This window comes from Zonotrichia leucophrys, chromosome 11 (assembly GCF_028769735.1).
Source record: "Zonotrichia leucophrys gambelii isolate GWCS_2022_RI chromosome 11, RI_Zleu_2.0, whole genome shotgun sequence".
NCBI classification, from domain to species: domain Eukaryota; kingdom Metazoa; phylum Chordata; class Aves; order Passeriformes; family Passerellidae; genus Zonotrichia; species Zonotrichia leucophrys.
Window position 1 is genome coordinate 7465427 of NC_088181.1, and position 17306 is coordinate 7482732.

General features: G+C 57.0%; 1 protein-coding gene across 5 annotated transcripts; it reads right to left on the reverse strand.

The window, feature by feature from the left end:
* Window positions 1-2763: 2763 nt before the first annotated feature.
* SLC9A5 (solute carrier family 9 member A5) lies at window positions 2764-17006 on the reverse strand. 5 transcript variants are annotated; one of them, XM_064723455.1, is made up of 16 exons: window positions 16846-17006; window positions 11662-11964; window positions 10838-11001; window positions 10478-10556; window positions 9596-9773; window positions 9254-9474; window positions 8866-9068; window positions 8257-8346; window positions 8058-8128; window positions 7277-7406; window positions 6702-6790; window positions 6438-6564; window positions 6157-6327; window positions 5527-5596; window positions 5240-5371; window positions 2764-4860 (listed from the first exon to the last, which is right to left on the reverse strand). In XM_064723455.1, exons 1-16 carry the CDS (start codon window positions 16976-16978, stop codon window positions 4394-4396), a joined length of 2628 nt encoding a protein of 875 aa, XP_064579525.1. In that variant the 5' UTR covers window positions 16979-17006; the 3' UTR covers window positions 2764-4393. The 5 variants fall into 5 exon arrangements, with proteins under 5 accessions (XP_064579525.1, XP_064579527.1, XP_064579523.1 ...); XM_064723457.1 differs by having other exon boundaries at window positions 2764-4924; XM_064723453.1 differs by having other exon boundaries at window positions 5240-5374.
* Between the last annotated feature and the right edge of the window lie 300 nt (window positions 17007-17306).

Consider the following 17306-nt stretch of genomic DNA (forward strand, 5'->3'; position numbering starts at 1 on the left):
CCGTGGGGCAAGGACCCTGCAGCCTGGCGGGGCACAGCGCTGGGGACGGTGCCCAGCCCCGCGGGGACAGCCCGGCCAGCAGAGGGGCTGGCTCCTCTCGAGCCGGGGGGGCGCAGCGCGGAGCACGGAGGCTCTCCCATCCTGGCCGCGCTGCCCTGGAACGCAGCGCGGGAGCCACTGCCCAGCGCGGGTCTGTTCCTCATTATCCGCCCCGGCTGATCCCGGCTCCGCCACCGCTCGCGGCACGGCCCCGCTCGCAGCCCGTCAGCCGAGCGACTTCTGCACACCTGGGACAGAGCGGGGTCAGGGCTGGCAGCCCCCTCCGCAGGTGATGCCAGAGGGAAAACGAATTGCTCCCTTTGCCAACAGGCAGAGGAGGCTTCCAGTGGAAGCAGGGATGGCTGCTTCAGGTGTGAAGAGCAGGAAGGAAAACACAGAATTTAGGGGAGGTGTTCAGTCTGATTGCTGGTGGGATGGATGCCTGGACAGATGGACACGAGGAGGCAGGAGCAAGGAAAAGACTGATGTGTCTCCAAAATATTTGTACCAGATACAATCAGACTCAACACCTCTCCTGAATTCTGCATTTGCCTTCCTGCTGTTCTCCACGCAAACATGAGCATGGCCGAAGCCTCTGCCGTGCTTTGTGTGAGTGAGAGGTGAGGAGCTGGCTCCTATTCACTCCCTTCCCCCTGCTCTGCCTGTGTAGAGCAGCGTGAAAACCTCCCAAGAGGGTGTCAGAAGTGCTCCAGAAACAGAGCAGGATCAGCAACTACACATGTGGGTCAACAGCACCCTTGCTGTATTGGAGAATACAAAGCTGGCAAGTTTAAGAAAATTATTATTGCTTGGACTTGTACCTGTGAGACACAACTGGGTGCTAGTTCCAATGTGGGCCCTCCCAAAAGAATATATATATTTATATATGAACCAGCTTTAAGAAGATGAGCCACAGGGAAGCTACCAACAAGGTGGCACACCGAAACCACAGCCCAACTCTACCCACAGAAGCACTTGGAAGAGCAAGAGGTAATAGGGACAACCTGCCCCAGGGGAAATAGTTACTGAGCATAAGGAGAAATTCATTCTGTGCAAGACTGGTGTAGCTGTGGTGTGGTTCTGGGACAGGGACAGTTGACACCTCCATCCTCAGGGACATTCCAAATCCAGGGGGACAGGGTCTAGCTTTGCTACCAGCCCTGCACGGAGCTGGGATTGGACCACGGGCTTCCCAAGCCCTTCCAGTCTGAAATTTACCTGATGATCCAATGTGCATTGTGCAAAAAAGCAATGTGGTGATTTTAAGACTCACTTTTAAGATGACCAACACCAATCCATTGGCCACAGCTCTTCCCCACAGCTGATGTCAGATGTGCCTTACATCCCCTGCTGACTTCACAAGTTTTGCTACCACAGAGGAACTGGAGGAGCTGAGTATTGGAGAAAGTAAATGCCTGTGGAAAAAATGTGTGGGTTTAATGGCAGGCTCTTAACAGAAGCTTGGGTACAAAATGATAGGTCTGTGATAGTCTGCCCTGGGATGGGGTTGCTTACAGTCACAGTTGGAGGGCTGGATGTTCTGGGTTAGAGTCTGACAAGCAGCTCCTGTGGCTGTGCCTTCCTCTGTCCTGGAGAAGCAGAAATTTGGGCACATGCATTCGTGGTTTGGCCCACTCCTCATGTTTTCCACTGAAGTACTTTAGTATTTATAGGCTGAAAGAGATGACTCTGCTATGCTGGAAGGATCAGGGCAGTCCTGTGCAGGCAGGACACTCGAAGGTGAAATACAGAGAGTGAAGTACAAGACTGAAAACCAGCCAGGAGCCACCATCCCTGCTCACAACAAGGGTGGGGTTGAGGGTGGGAGGAAGGGGCTACAAGGGCCGGGCTGGTGGCCTGGAGAGCCTGCACACACATGAGCTGCTAGACTCAGATGCCTGGATGAGAGAGCAGCAACCAGCCCCAGCATTTCCTGAAGCTCAGATGTCAGCTTTCCCTCCTCTGAGGACCTGAAGGATGCAGACCCACCTCTTCCAGGAAACCACCTGGCCCACACAGCCTGCTGCACTGCCAAGGCAATTGTGGCTGCAGGCTGTGCTGGCACTGAGGTCCAGCATGCAGAGCACAGCTCAGCCTGCAGCATTGTTGGTGGGATTCAAGGCAGATGGGGAATTTCACAAGGACCAGGAGCTTCCACAGGGGCCAGTGCAAAGCTAACAGGGCTAGAAGTTACACTTGACCCTGCCAAAAAGGACCAGGGATTGATGGAGGATGCCAGGTTCAATACAAGCCAAACATCTGCCTTGTGAATCAAATAAACCACATTTACTTTCCTTCAGGAAAAGCAGAGATCAAGGGGAAGAGCAAAACCAGCACACACCAATGCAAGGAGGCTCCTGTGGCCCAGAATACCCTGAAACAGATCCCTTTAAAACATATTTTTGGCAAGGAGAGAGGACATGGGAAGTCATGGGCTCCCAGCACGCTGGTGGCTGTGCAGCCACAGCTCTGGGCAGGAGGACCTGGTCTCTTGCTGGCTGCTCCTCTGCACAGCCTAACAACGGCTGCAGGCACGCATCGCTTTGGAAAGAATTTCACATTTTCCACAAACTTTATGGAAACCAGGAAATCCAGTCAGGCACATCAAGAGAGGGGGGCTGGGGCCTTGGGTGGAGAAGAATGGAGAGGCACAAGGACGTGGTGCCTGCAAAGGAGAACCGAACCAGGATGGGCAGAGGTTCCCAAACAGACCAGACCACAGCGTTTGCTCCAACTCCAGTTTATTGAACATTACAAAATACTCTGCATATATTTTCACATTATAACAATATCCTTGCAAATAATATATTAAGTATTGAGTCATTTGTGGTGCCCATGGCTACAGAAAACACTGACCCAACTAGAGATTTAGTATGGCCCAATATCAGAAATCAAAACTAGAATAAGTCATACCAGAAATGCAAAACTATATAAAAACCTTTTAAAAACCTCATGCTCATCTAGTGGAACAGGTACAGAGCTGAAGGGCCTCTGCTGAGCGGGCTGGGAGTCCCACCAGCTCACCTGCTCCACACTGGACTCACCCACCCAGAGCACCCAAGTGTCCCCTTGACACCTGCTGTCTCAGCACACACACAGAGCTGGAAAAGGCAGCCTTTTATCTGCTTTGGAGCATTAACAGCCCAGTCCAAGTCCCATTTTTCCCAAAGAGGAGTGACCCCCAACCCTCCTGCTCTACCAGTGCCCAGCCATTGTGCTCTTTTGTGTGCTGAGCAGTTCTTGGGGTGCAATTCTTGGCCCCTGGGTCACACCAGCAATAATTCATCGTGTGGGCCACCAGCTCCCATCACCCTCTGAGGAGGGAACAGGGGTGGCTGGGATGCAGCTGTTGGGGACAGACCATTGAAGACGCACACTGGTCACACCCATCACCCGTTCCTGATGTACATTCATACCTGCTGCTCGCTCCACTCCTTGCACCATGACCAGTCCTCCCAGCTGATGCACTTCAGGCAACTGGGAGACTCAGACGTGGGCAGAACAAACACCAAGGATGCTGTGCAGGGCAGCTGCCTCCCAGTGAAGCCAGAAAGCTGAGCACTGCAGCTGCTGGGAACACATCCAGGTGAGAGGTGCGAGGCTGGCACAGCAGGTTGGCTGCTGGAGGAGTCCCTGTGCGTACAGGTTTGCTGGCCCAGCTCCTGCTGGAGCCAAACCCCAGGAGCACTGCTCCCAGTCCTGAGAAAGCCATGGCTTTGCCTCTGTGGTGCCTCCAGAATCCAGGGAACACGGGGCTGTCGTGGCAAGGAGCCCATCCCTGAGCTCCATGCATGCTGTGAGGAACCAGCACTGTGGCCACCTTGCAGTCAATGGCTCGGTCACTGGGTGTGGGTGGGCTCTTGTGCACCAGCACTGCTCCCATCCCTTTTCCCACAGACCTCCTGCTCACAGCCAGGCTGGAGACCAGCTCACACTCTTACACCTGTGAGCAGCCACAGCCCATCTTCCAGCAGCCACCGACTCAGGGCAGCACAGGCATGACAGGATCAAGTCTGTTTGGGATCCCAGCCCTGGGAGAAATATCTCTAACCTCCCAGCTGCAGAGATGTGTAGGGACCAGAGAGGACGAATGAGGTTTGGGATCTGTGCCTTCCTAGGTGGACAGGGGCTGGTACCTGCTGTCGCAGCACAAAGACCAATCATTGACCAGGTTTGCATCAGCAGATACATGGGCAAAGCACACCCTGGAGAACAGCTCCAGGAGGAGTACTGGGCTCTCCTGCCACTCCTGGAGTTTATGGAGACACACACAAGCTTTGCAGTGCAAGACAAAGCAGTCACCAGGTCATAGCCTGTCTGCAGCTCTCAGCCCCTTCCCAATGCACAGGGTGCCTCAGAGGTGGCCTGCTCTGTTGAACATCAGCCACCTGGGCTCTGCAGAGGGTGGCACCCTGCCCTGCTCCTCTGTGGCCATCAAAGGCTGCAGCTCCTGCTGCTCGGGACCGTCCGGGCTGCTGTCACTCTGTGACCGGCCGCTCTTGGAGAGGTGGCTGGGGAACTGGAAGCAGGAGCTCTGCTCTGGCATCGCCTGGCTTGCAGACTGGGGCTGCTCCTCCAGCACAGGGCAGGCAAACCTCCTGTGCTGAGGCCCGCTCTCGATGCCTGGGGGGGAGGCGATGCTCTCCAGGGAGGAGATGCTTTGGTTCCACGCCTTCTGCATATCCACTGGCACGATCTTGGTGGTCTCCGAGGAGACATAAACAGCCAGGTCAGCCTGGTCTCCTTTCCATGGCAGCTCTTTCTCTGCCAGGGTTGGCGATGGAGGGATGATGCAGGGGCTGGGGCAGACATCCAGGCTGCCTGGAGATGCAGATGGAGGGACAGTGAGAGGGAGCTTGCACAGCTCTCAGTCTCTCCTTGGACCCTGCAAACATTGCAGAACCAACCACTACCAAATGGCCAGAGAGCCCTAGAATATCCTGAGTTGGAAAGGACCCACAAGGATTATGGGTTATAATCCTATGTCCTATGCAGGACAACCCCAATAATCACACACCATGTGCTGGCCTGGGGATGCAGGACACAGAGAGGCTCTGCCATGCCTCCAGAGGACAGTGATTCTCCCATTCATGCTCTGTGGACTTTGGTTTGGCCCAGGCCATGGCAGCTTTGCTCCACAGGCAGAGGAAGGATAAGTTACCCGATGTCAGCTGCCCTCTCATGGAGCATTGGTGCCTACCAGGAGTTGTCTTTCCCTGCAGGACCTCATCAGTGGCTCGAGCAACGAACACAATCCCCTCATCGTCCTCCTTCTCCGTCTCTGAGCTATCACTCTCCTCCTCCTCTGAGCTGACCATCACCAGGACAGGAGCTGCTGGCAGATGGAGGGGCTTGGTTTGGTGCTAGCACAACCCTGGTGCTGTCATCCCACCGAGCTGGCAGTGGGCAGGCACAGCAAGTGCTCCCATCCCACACCACCAGGTCCCCTTGCCAGGACCTGCCATCCTCACCTGCCACTGGCCTTACCTGCATCCTGCCAGGGGACACTTCTGTGAGTCTTCCCGTTGGCTGTCTCTTTGGTCAGAGAGATGTTCTTCTGTGAAAGAAGAGGAACTGGCTGGGACCTGCCCTGTCCAAAGCCCTAAACCCAAGACGTGGTCCTGCAATCCAGCCAACACTGGGCATGCAGATTCCCACCCTGGCTACATGGCAGATGGTTTCTAGTCCTTAGGCTTTGTATCTTCATGGCCCCACAAGGAGCTGCTCAGCTGCAATGGCTTCAAAAGCCTCCAAAAAAAAGAAAATACCTAAGACTCAATTTGAGGAGCAGTGCCACACTTCTGAGCCTGGATCTGCACCAGCACTGAGGCTGCTTTATGCTGAGTGCTCTTCAAAACAAACCTGGGGCTCCTCCAGGGCTTTGCTCAGTGAAGAGCCACCCCACAGCACTGACGGCATGCTGGGGACACATGGACACACAACACCTGCACGCTCACATGCAGCATTAACAAGACTGAGAAGAGATTTCCCCTCTGGCTCTGGAGCTGCTGATGCCCTGCAACACTTCACCCACACCCCAAAAGGACCTCTCTTACTGCATCCTTGGTGGCCAAATCCCAGAGCTAGGAAAAGAACAGGAGCTTGGGGAGGACTTGCCTTTTTCCTGCCTTTTTCCTTCAGCCTGGCCTTGCTCTTGGAGGAGCAGACATTGTGCTTTGTGGACTTGAAGGTCTCCAGCCGCCTCTTCATGTTCTGCCGGAAGATTTCTTTATCTTGGCGCTCTTGTTTATCTGGAGAGATGAAGTGACGGCTGTAGCTGGCCTTGTACTGGCCGAGGGAGAGGCAAAGAGACACAGGGTGAGCAGCTGGCCCCGCGGAGGAGCACGGTCCATCCCTGCTCCCCTCGGGGCCAGCCCCGCCGTGCCCGGAGCGCTCACCCGCCGCCGGGGCTTGTAGAGGCTCCCCCGCAGCACGTGGTGCATGGCAGCGTCCTCCTTGTCGCGGCGGCTCCGCACCGTGTCGATCACCTGCAGGTCCAGGCACGCCCCGCTCCCGCTCTCCCTCCTGCGGGACACGGGCATGGACGGGCTGGGCTCCAGGCCAGCCCCCTGCCAGCCCTGGGGCAACCCATCCCAGGGGAGAGGGTGGCTGGGAGGTCACACGAGGCCCGTCCAGGAGCTCAGAGGGATGGCTGTACTCACAGGAGGTTGGTGACTGATGACTCTGACATGGACGTGCGGCTGGGCATGGAGGGCAGCGACAGCTTGGCAGCCGAGTGCACGTGGCCACCCTGGGACGTGGGAGGACAAGGCAGGCATCAGGACTGTCGCTCTGATTTTTTAAGATTTTCTAAACCTTCTGATGTTTACATTTTTGTAGCAAACTTTCTCACACACTTTCTGTAAATAACTTATTATTTTGCATTCTTTTATGGAGGAGGAAGAATTTGATGGACTGTTGGCTTGTCCAGTGTCATTGGAGAGGTGGCACTGTCACCCTCTAATCCACCGTCTCTTTTGGAAAACTATAAATGTTGGAGCCAGAAAATAAAATTCCCTTTTCTTCACCTTGAGAGAAAGGGAAGAAACTTCCCTTTTCTTCACCATGAGTGGTGTGTGTGCTCATGTTGTTTCGTGTCCTATAGTGACACAGGACAGCAAGGACCCAGCTGGGATGGACAGGTCCCCACTGCCTGGCCAGAGGGTGCGCATGGGGGGAGGAACATACACGAGGGGAACCTCTCCTGCCAGGAGAGGCACCATCCTGCTGCCTGTACCTGATCTACAAAGCTGATGGCATCACGGATATTCAGCTTGTAATAAACATCCCAGATCTCATCCCGCAGCCTGTAGGCAGATTTCCGCATCAGGAGCTGGCTCAGGTATTTCTTGTCAAACTGCTCCCACCTGCCATGAGATGAAGACACAGGCAGTTCAGCTCCCATGGGGTACCAGGGATATCTACCCACACAAGGCTGAGTGTCCCAGGTACAGCAGGACCTGGCTGTGCACAGGGACATGCTGCCAGGGAGAGCAGGAGGGGAGGATACACGGTGACCCTTGAGCCTGCCCAAGGGGAAGCCAGATACTGTTGGGTCTGTGAGGCAGTGGGAGTAGGACTGGGGCCACCCTGCTGGAGCACTTCCCCTGCAGGAAACAGGCTTTTTGCATCCTTTTCCTGTTGCTGTGCTGCAGATAAACACTGCCCAGGCAGGAACAGGGCTGTTCCCTCCTCAGTGCCCAGGGCAGTTCCATCCATGAGGGGGCAGAGGGCCATTGCCACCAACATGGACACCCCAAGTTCTGACTTTGGCAAGCAATGTCAGCTCCACAGCATCCCCAGCCTGACCTCTCTCTGGGATGCTTTTGTGATCCTGGTCTGCTGCACAACAGCATCCAAAGGTACCTATCCAGATTGATGGACAGACATACAGGCTTCCTGGTCCTGCTGCCCTGTCCACAGCAGAGGTGTCCTCTTGTGAGAGCCCCAAGATGTCCCTGTGGCTGGCATGCATCTCCCATTCACTAACAGTAGAGGGTCCTGTCTAAGACACTCACTTGTCCCGCCAGTAGTGGTAGCCATGGTGCCCCACGATGTCCTCCACCGCTGCCAAGATGTGGTCAAAGGCCTTGAGTGAGGGGAAGAGGGTGAGTGGTGGCAAGGCTGTGGGTGCCCTGGGGATGCCAAGGTCATACATGGTCCTTGCCCAGCCCCACATGTGAGGGGAGCTGGGGAGCCTCTGGCACTGTCACTTACGTGCTCATGCAGCTCCTCGTTGAGCGTGGGTTTGTGGTGGTCACTACGCTTCACCTTCAGCCACGTCACCAGGGGTTTGATGGTGAGGCCCTAGAATGGCAGGAGAAGGCAAGGGGAAGACTGGGAGGGTGAGAGGGTGCATGGCTGGGGCATGGGGAGCAGAAGCAGCACAAAGTGACTGGGGACAGTGGCTGTGCCAGCCATGCATGCCCCTATCAACCTGACCCCTGTGCCATGGTGTGCACCCCCAATCATTCTTCCCCTAGACTAATTTTCATCCTCCCTGTGGCTTCCCTTCCCAGGGCACTGAATGACAGAGCTGGGGCCCATCAGCAGCTTTGTAAAGAGAGCAGCCTGGACAGGCATGCACTCTTGGAGCTTCTGGAGCCAGTCCCAGAACAAAATGCAGTGGGAAAAGAAGATGGGCCATGGCTCCACCATCACAACAGTCCCCATAGTGGTCCTGCCCACCTGCTGATGGATAGGGTGCCAGAAAGCACCGAGGACCAAAGGTCACTTGAGAAAAGATACTTTCCCAAAGCACATGTCCCCGAGCCAGTTCTGGGGCAAGAAAGCAGCACTGGAGGAGGGCAGAGTGCACATCCTCACCTGCACGATGACGGTGAAGAACACCACCACGATGGTCGTTGCCACAAAGTAGTCCTTGGCTTTCACCTTTTCCCTGTCCAGCAGGATGACCAGGGCGAAGGCCACGGCCCCACGGAGGCCACCATATGACATGACCACCTGGTCGATCCTGTCCAGGGGGATGAGGCGGAAGCGGTTGAGCACGTACGTTTGGAGAACAACACCTGGGGAAGAAGGAGGAGGAGAGCCTGGAATGCTGGGAGAACCCTGCCTGCTCCAGCAGAACAGCACAAAATCCCAGCCAGGATTCATGGCTGGCCTTGTGCCCCACCCTTTCCTGGGCAAGATCCCTTTTTGGCATGAAAAGGGCTGTGTGCTACCAGCCATATGCACAGCAGGACAGACTGACCCACGGCTCTGAAGAGCAGGATAAAGAACAGGGTGCCCAGCACCAGTGCTGTGTCCCACGTCCACTTGGAGGTGTCCACGGCCGAGATGCCCAGAAACATGAAGATGATGGTCTCTGAGCTGCTGGCCAGTGTCTTCATGGTGTACTTGACTGTGGTGCGGGATTTCTGGGAGATGTTGGCTTCCACGTACTTCTTGCAGCAGATCCCACAGAAGGTGACTCTGCAGAGGGGCAGGAGGAGATGGCATGGCCCTATGGCAGGAGGAGGAGTGGGTCTACTCACTGCCTCTTGCTGCTCAGCACGGCAGCCCCAATTCCTGGGCTCCCCCGGGCAGTACTCACGCCAGGATGGCGGAGAGCGAGACCATCTCGGCAGCCAGGTACGCCACGTAGGCCAGCAGGAAGACGAAGAGCGGCTCGATGATGCGCACGCGCTTGGTGAACCGCGTGATCAGGGCCAGCAGGAAGGCAAAGAGCAGCCCCACGGCTGTGCCCCCCAGGCTCACCAGGAAGAAGGAGGCTGGAGGGAGGAGAAGTCTCATGTGAACCATAAGGAAATAGACCCAGCTCCTGTGCCCCTTCAGCTGTGCCATGCTGGACTGGCCAAGTGCCATTCTCCCACCCAGGTCCCCTCCAAAGCATCCTATGGAGCACAAAGCCTTGGATGATCCCAAAGCACCCCCTGGAGCACCTTTGCTGTGGGGCAGGCTGATAGAATTGGGGCTGATGTTGGGGCTGTTCAGCCTGGAGAAGACCTCAGAAGCCCTTCCAGTAGCTGAAGAGTACTCCAAAACAGCTGGAGGGGGACTTTTGACATGGGCATGGAATAACAAGACCGGGGGAATGCCTTCAAACTGACAGAGGGTAGGATTAGAATTGGGTATTAGGAAGAAATTCTTCCCTGTGACGGTGGTGAGGCTCTGGAACAGACTGGCTGTCCCATCCCTGGAAGTGTTCAAGGCCGGGCTGGGGAGCTCTGAGCAACCTGGTCTACTGGAAGGTGTCCCTGCTCATGGCAGGGGGGGCTGGAACAAGGTGGTCTTTAAGGTTCCTTCCAGCCCACACAGTTCTGCAGTTCTATGCTGATGGCCAGCATGTGACACACAGAGGTGACAGAGCTGTGATGCTGAGTGCCCACCCCACAGGACAACAGCTCCTGTGCTTGCTCCCCTCCACTTCCACAACAGAGGAGGAGGTGGAGGGGCTGGTGTGTCCATTACTCACCTACCCCCTTCACATAGTCTGTGGCGTGGATGTGCGCTGGGCCCAGCTCCACAAAAGAGTTGAAGACCTTGTACAGCACCTGCAGGCAAGGCAAATCCCTTGAGAACCACAGGGCATTGCCCTGCCTTGAGAGGGGCAGGAAGGGTCCTGTGGAAGAGGCATTTTCCACCCCAAACCTGTCAGGTAACAGCTCATTTCAGCAAAGTCTCCCAGGGCCAGGAGAGAGGAAAGGCCAAGAGAGCATGGCATGGGTCTGCCCCCAGCTCAGGGACGTCACCTGCATCCTCTGCCCATCCTGGGGAATTCCAGCACCTTGGGCATGTCGGGCTCAACCTTAGAGTCCCCCAGGCTGCAACTCACCACGGTGACAGCATCATTCAGGAGAGACTCGCCAAACACAATGATGAAGAGGGTCTCATTAACATGGACCTCCTCAAAGACAGCCAGGACTGCCACAGGGTCCACAGCTGAAATCAGGCTGCCAAAGAGCAGGAAATCCATCAGCCCAGCTTCAACACCTGGATCTGTTAGGACAGAAGGACCAAGGTCAGGCAAACCAGCCACCCCAGAGCCCCTCTCACCAGATGGAAACAAGCCTGTCCCTCATCTGATCCCAGTGACTTGACTGCAGCATCTCAACTGGGAGTGCAATGGGATGAGCCCAAAAGTGTTCCCAGACCTCCAGGATGCCCTGGGAAAGTGGGACTTGGTGCCTTTTTGCTGCAACATGAGAGGAGCCTGAGGGATGTCCCTGTTGGCACCCAGGTGCATCATTGCTCCTCCAGCAGGCACCACCAAAGGAGGCTCAGCAGCCCCACCTCGGTCCAGGCATCAAGGGGCTCCTCAGGGCTCAGCAGAGCTCAAAACACAGCCCAGGCCAGGCAGGGCCAGTGGCTCCAGCCAAGGACAGGGAACATGGCAGCGAGCCAGCAACGCTAGCCAAGGTCAGCAGACAAAAATAGCAAAGACATGAGTCAGCCCAGTGCCAAGCAGGGCCCGTCTGCCCTGCACGCTTGGACCGTCCTGCCAGAGCACCATGCCCAGGGTGTCAGGACCCTGCTCGTGCTGCAATTCCTAGGAATCCACAGCAGGGAGAGGCAGTGGGCTATGAAATTGGGGTTGCTGTGCACTGCCACCCTATTTTTTGGGGACATGGTCTGAGCTGGGCAGCCCTGCAGACCCACCCATGAGCCCAGCGCGGTGCAGCCCCCAGAGTGCGGTGCCAGTGGCGAAGGAGTTCCAGAGCGTGCCCACCACTGCGTAGGTGAGGATGGCACCAATGTTGTCAAAGAACAGCCGGCTGGGCATGAAGTACCCCGAGTCCAGGACGATGGGGGGCAGAAGGAAGAGGAAGAACATGTTGGGCTCCAGCTGGTACTCAGCTTTCTTTGCCACGGCCAACACGATGCCCCCCAGGCCCAGCCCCAGCAGGATGAGAAGGCAGCTCTCTGGGACAACGGATGTCACCTTCCTTGACAGGTGGAAAACTAGAAGAAAAAGAAGAATGAGAGCATCAGCCAAACAGGCACACAGACAGAGCATCCCAAATCCATAAGATTCACAGAAGGGTTGGGTGATGCATGATGGATGGGAGGAGAACAGGGGAGCACCTATGGAAAGGCTGCTTCATGGCCACATGTGCACAAAAACCTACCAGCTACCGCCCAGGTCAGGATTTCAGGTCCCTGACTCTTTAGGATTTCCCTCTGCCTCTCAGCCAATAAGCCAATCAGCCAGGCATCTTACTTTTCTTGGCTTCTGGTGTCTGCACTTAAAGGTTTAAAGCAGGCAGGAGCACGTTCACAGTGTCACGAGCACTGCTGGCTGCTGTTCAAGTGAAGAAATCCTGGTACACCGGGACATGTCACCCCACTCAGAGACAAGGATGCTCAGCCCTGGTGACAGGATGACCTTGTTTGCATCCGTCTGAGCAAGCAGCCAGAGCAGCATGCAAACCACTGCAGCACAAGCCATGCTTGAGCACAGCCTCCCCCAGCACCAGCTAACCTACCTGCATGCAAAAGCACAGGCACTTGGGAGCTGCAGATTTAGAGATGCTTGGAATAATCAGTTTATTCCATGCAAGGTTTGGGCCAAATCTTAAGCTGCCGTGGAACAGGATGTATTTTCTAAAGCAAACAGAGGATGCCCTGGTGTTCATCCAGCAGTAATGTGGCAGTGAGCCTGTGCTCAGGCACCAGCCAGCAAGGTGCCATGCCAGCCAGCACAGGGAATTCATTCCTCCAGGAACCCTTGGCCCCCACATCAGGGTGTCCTGTGTAATCCCAAATCAGTCCAGCTTCCAGGCAGGCAAACCCAGCCCTGGGGGTTTCTCCTCACTAGTACAAGGTGCCCCTCCAAAAGGGCATTGCTTGGGGAAAAGCTCTTGAGGGTCACAGTTATTTTGTCCCCCCCGTCACCAGGTTCTGCCATCAGTTGTGACATCCAGCCCAGCTCTGTTGCATGACTTGACCATCAGATGAAGAAATCTCCGGGGCAGTGGGTTCCTCTGGGCACTTCGAGAGCCACCTCTGTCCTTGTGCACCCAGCAGGTACAAGGGGCATCAGGGTAGGCTCTGAGCCATCACTTGGCTGCAAGCCCAGCCCTGCTGTCAACCCCAAAACCCAGTCCCTAAAGCCCTTTAGCTGCACTAAAGCTGCCCATTGCTTGTGCCAAGCTGCCCCTCCAGAAGGAAAGTTGTGCTATGGTCATGCACCAACCCGGGTCACTCAGCTGCTTCTCTCCTTTGGAACCCCAATGGACAGACCATAAGGTCTGCCTAGCCCAGGGTGCTGTCTCCAGTGGCATACACCTGGAGAGGAGCCCAGGAACAGGCAGTACTTCATCAGCAGGTTTCCATGTGTCTATGCCCTTGTCATTCTCCTCTGAACCTGTCCTGGTCCTGCTCTATCCTTCTGGGACAGGTCCCAGTGTCCCTGAGATGTGGACAGCCAGAGAACTGAGGTTGTGGCCTCCTCATGTTCTTCCTTTCTCCTTTCTCAGCACCTCTTAGGTGATTTACTTTGCTTCACCACAGCTGAGCTCTGAATTAGAGGAGATAATTGAATGACAAAGATCTGATTCACAGCCAGAGACATCTTTGAACCCACCACCCAATGTGCAGGCTAAGGACCACTTTTCCTTTAGTTGAGGACCTCAAGAGGTTGCTGCTTGGCACAGCAAGCTCCATCCATGCCCCAGCACTGGCTCCCTGCCATAATACAGCAGGAGCACTGCTGCAGCCAGCAGGGGCAGAGCAGTGAGCGCAGGGGCAGCGTGATCTGCAGCTCCACCTCAGGCACCTCAACGGGAAAGAGCACCCAGGCCAAGGCTCTCCCGTGGCTCTGCCACCAAACACCCCAGAGCCTGGGGCACCCCCTCAGCCCCAGCCACCTCTGCTCACTGCTGGGGGCTGCAATACAGCCCTGGAGATGTGGTGACATGGACACCACAGCCCTCCAAGCAGACCCACAGCCTGAGGAAAAGCTGGCTGGGCTTCATCCAGGCCAAATTCCTGCCAAATGACCACACAAGTGACTGCAGAGCCCCGCTCACCCCGCACAAGCTGCCGGCACCGTGGACGGATGGCGCTCGCTCAGCGCCTGCCGCAGGCTGTGAAGCCGCTTCCCACCCACGGGAACAAAGCTCTGAAGTTTTCAAGAAGGGAACGAGGCGTCCAGCCCCTTTCTGCATTCTCAGGAACATTGCCAGGGTCCCTCTCTCTGCTTCGGCAACCCAGCTGCATTCCTCGTGCTGTGGAGCTGTCCTGGCAGGCTGGGGCACCCAGGAGAGCGTGCAGGGATGCTGTGGGGACAGGAGTCCTGGCTGTCACCCATCCTGGGAGTGTTCAAGGCCAGGTTGGATGGGGTTTTCAGCAACTTGATCTAATGGAAGGTGTCGCTGCCCATGGAAGAGTAGTTAGAAAAAGATAATCTCTAAAGTCCTTTCCAACTCAAGCTATTCTATGATTGATTTCACCAAGCCAGAAACTTGGTCAAATAAAGGAGAAGCATCAATGGGAAAGATCGTGCTTGTCCAAAAATCTGCTGGCTGATGGGGAGAGCTGCCAGCCTCCCCAGGAAATGGCAGCACATGAGCTCCCATGTGTCACAGAGAGCAGCCAGTGGGGACAGACTGAACAAGCTCTAATTTTATACACACTAGTCAAGGATTTCAGCACTAAAGGTTCCCACAGCAACAGTAACTTAGCCACATGTGAATTAACTTCAGAGACATAATCCATACTCAGGCATACATAATGAAGCATTTGCCATTGACACAACTCAGGGCCAAAACCTCCTCTGCTCTTCCAGAGCTTGGGAAATGGCAGAACACCTAAACCAAGACATGAGCAGCTGGGGGCACAGGTGATGGTGTGAGGAGAGATGGTTGCAATGGTGCTGAATAGAAAAACATCTCTCTGCTGGCAAACTCCTGCCTGTGGGGCAGCTATGTGTAAGGAGAATGTCTGGGACAATGCTCATCACCTCTGTGCTCCCCATCCTGTGCTCTGACTGTGGATGGAAAAGGCAGCAAAGCCCGGATGATGCCTCGCTGTGCAGGAAGGCAACACCCAAGCCAGTTTTTCCCTGCCCCGGGTGTTTGCTGGCTTGGGTCACCCCAGCATCGTGACTGCCTCTGAGAACAGAGCCCACAGTGTCATTTCCCCATCACCCGGGCGTGGGGCCGCTTCCTCCCCTCCAGTCACAGGGCTGTGAGCTGGCAGCCCAGCACCGCAACCGCAGCGGATCCTCTGCACCAGCCTGCGCCCAGCGTGCACAGCTGGCACTGCCCTCTCTGCTCCCCAAAATCCTCCACCCCTGCTTCATCTCCTCTGGACTCCTGTGCACCCTGGGGAGGGCAGGTGCCATCTCTGGGGACACCCGTGGCAGGGTGCTGCCTCCAGGTGCTGCCCCAGGTCTGGGTGTCGCTATCAGCTCCAGGCTCTGAAGACCCATTGGACCCACTGGGTACATAAACCTGGCAGCTCAAAGACATCAGGGCTGTGTCTGACAGACAGAGAAGGAGAGCGGCCATGTGCCTCAGGCCTGGAAGAAAGTGGGGATTTGGGAATGATCTCAACTCAGGCCCCCTGCACAAAATCAGGGTAGTTGAGGGGAGCACGTCAATGGAAACCTGCACAGGGAGCAGCTCTGGGGAGAGGTTGGAGAGAAGAAAATAACAGCCAGGGAAAGGAATTTTCTCTCTGATCTTCTGCAGGTAGGAGGGACGCACTCGGCAGCTGGAGGTGGCACAGCTACAGCACAGTGCTGTATTTTTAAACTCATGATACCTTTCAATTCATTCCTCGCGAGGCTTTAGGTCTCTCTTGCAAGAAGGCAAGGAAGGAGAGGAACGGAAGATCCACAGTGATGCTGGGACAGGAAGAGGCCAGCTGGTGGTCACAGCTGTAGCTGTCTCCTGTGTCTCGAGTGCTGCTGCACATCCCTGGCTCATCAGAGATTCCCCTGCCAAACTCTGAACCCACATTTCTTGATCCAACTTGAAATTAAGAGAGTATCTGTGCCCCCACCACCGGGGCTGTGCCCACAATGGGGTCTCTAAGGAGAGAACCTGGCTCAAGGTCACGATCTCATCCCCAGGGCCCAGCACAGCAGGCAGGGGCACTGTGGGGGACCAGCCCTCTGGGTACCCCTGCCTGGCACCCACGCGCGGGTGTCCCTTCCCCAGCACCCCGGATGCTGGTGCGGAGCCCAGCCCTGCACAGCTCACACAGATCCTCATTGTGCCTTCCCACACAGCCTTTCACAGCAGAGCCTCCCCCAGCTCCGTGGTTTGTGCTGGGGAGCCCAAGAGTCCGAGGCCAGCCCAATCCGGAGTGACCCACTGGAGGAGACTGCAGGCACCTGCCCTCCCCAGGCCCATGGGGCACATCCTGCCCGCACCGGCCCCACCGAGCCTTTCCCGGGGCTGTGCGGGAACAATGGCTTCCAGACCTGCCAGCGGCAGGTGCTGTGCCAGCCCTCGGGAACACGGGACATCCTTTGGGGCTTCTCTTCTCATGAACCCTCCATCCTCTGTGCCCACCCATCTATCCATCCATCCCTCGCAGGAAAAAACAGCCCGGGCCCCCACCCTTTCCTTCGGGTGGTGCCTTAACCCCGCCGCCGCGCATCATCCCACGGCAGGGCACGGAGGATGTGGCGTGGTCCGCGACCACCGCAATCCAGCCGGGAGCGGTGACCAGCCGGGTTTGTCCCCATGACCCGTGTCCCGGCGTGCGGTGACACCGCTCGTCCCGGGTGCCCCCGCGCCCGCCGGGGATGCCGCATCCCCCCTGCCTGCCCGGGGGTGGGCACGTCTGCTCCCGGGGCACCGGAGCGGGTGGGGACGCGGGGACACTCACCGATCTTGGCCAGGCTGGCTACCAGGATCCAGGCGGCCACCAGGCAGGGCGCCTGCACCTCCCGCCACTGCCAGCGCAGCAGCTCGGCTCCCGCCGGGGCGGCGGGGCCGGGGGAGGCCGCCGGGGGCTGCATGGCCCCGCCGCTCCCGCCGCTCCGCTCCGCCGCGGCCCCGGTCCCGGCCCCCGCCCGCGTCACGCGCACGTGGGGATGCGCCGGGACGGCCCCCGGGCCCCACGCCACGGGCCCCGCCCCGAGCGGCACCGGCCCGCCCCGCACCTCGGCACCCCGGTACGGCCCCGGGCCTTAGCGCCCGCCCCGGAGCCCAGCACACCACTACTCACCCCTTACATCCCCCTCCAACCCAGCTCATCTGCTCACTCCTGGAGCCCCCTGCCCCATGCGAGTCCCCTCTCAGTCCTCTCTGCAACTGTCCCGGTGCCACCTGCATCGCCCTGGTCCC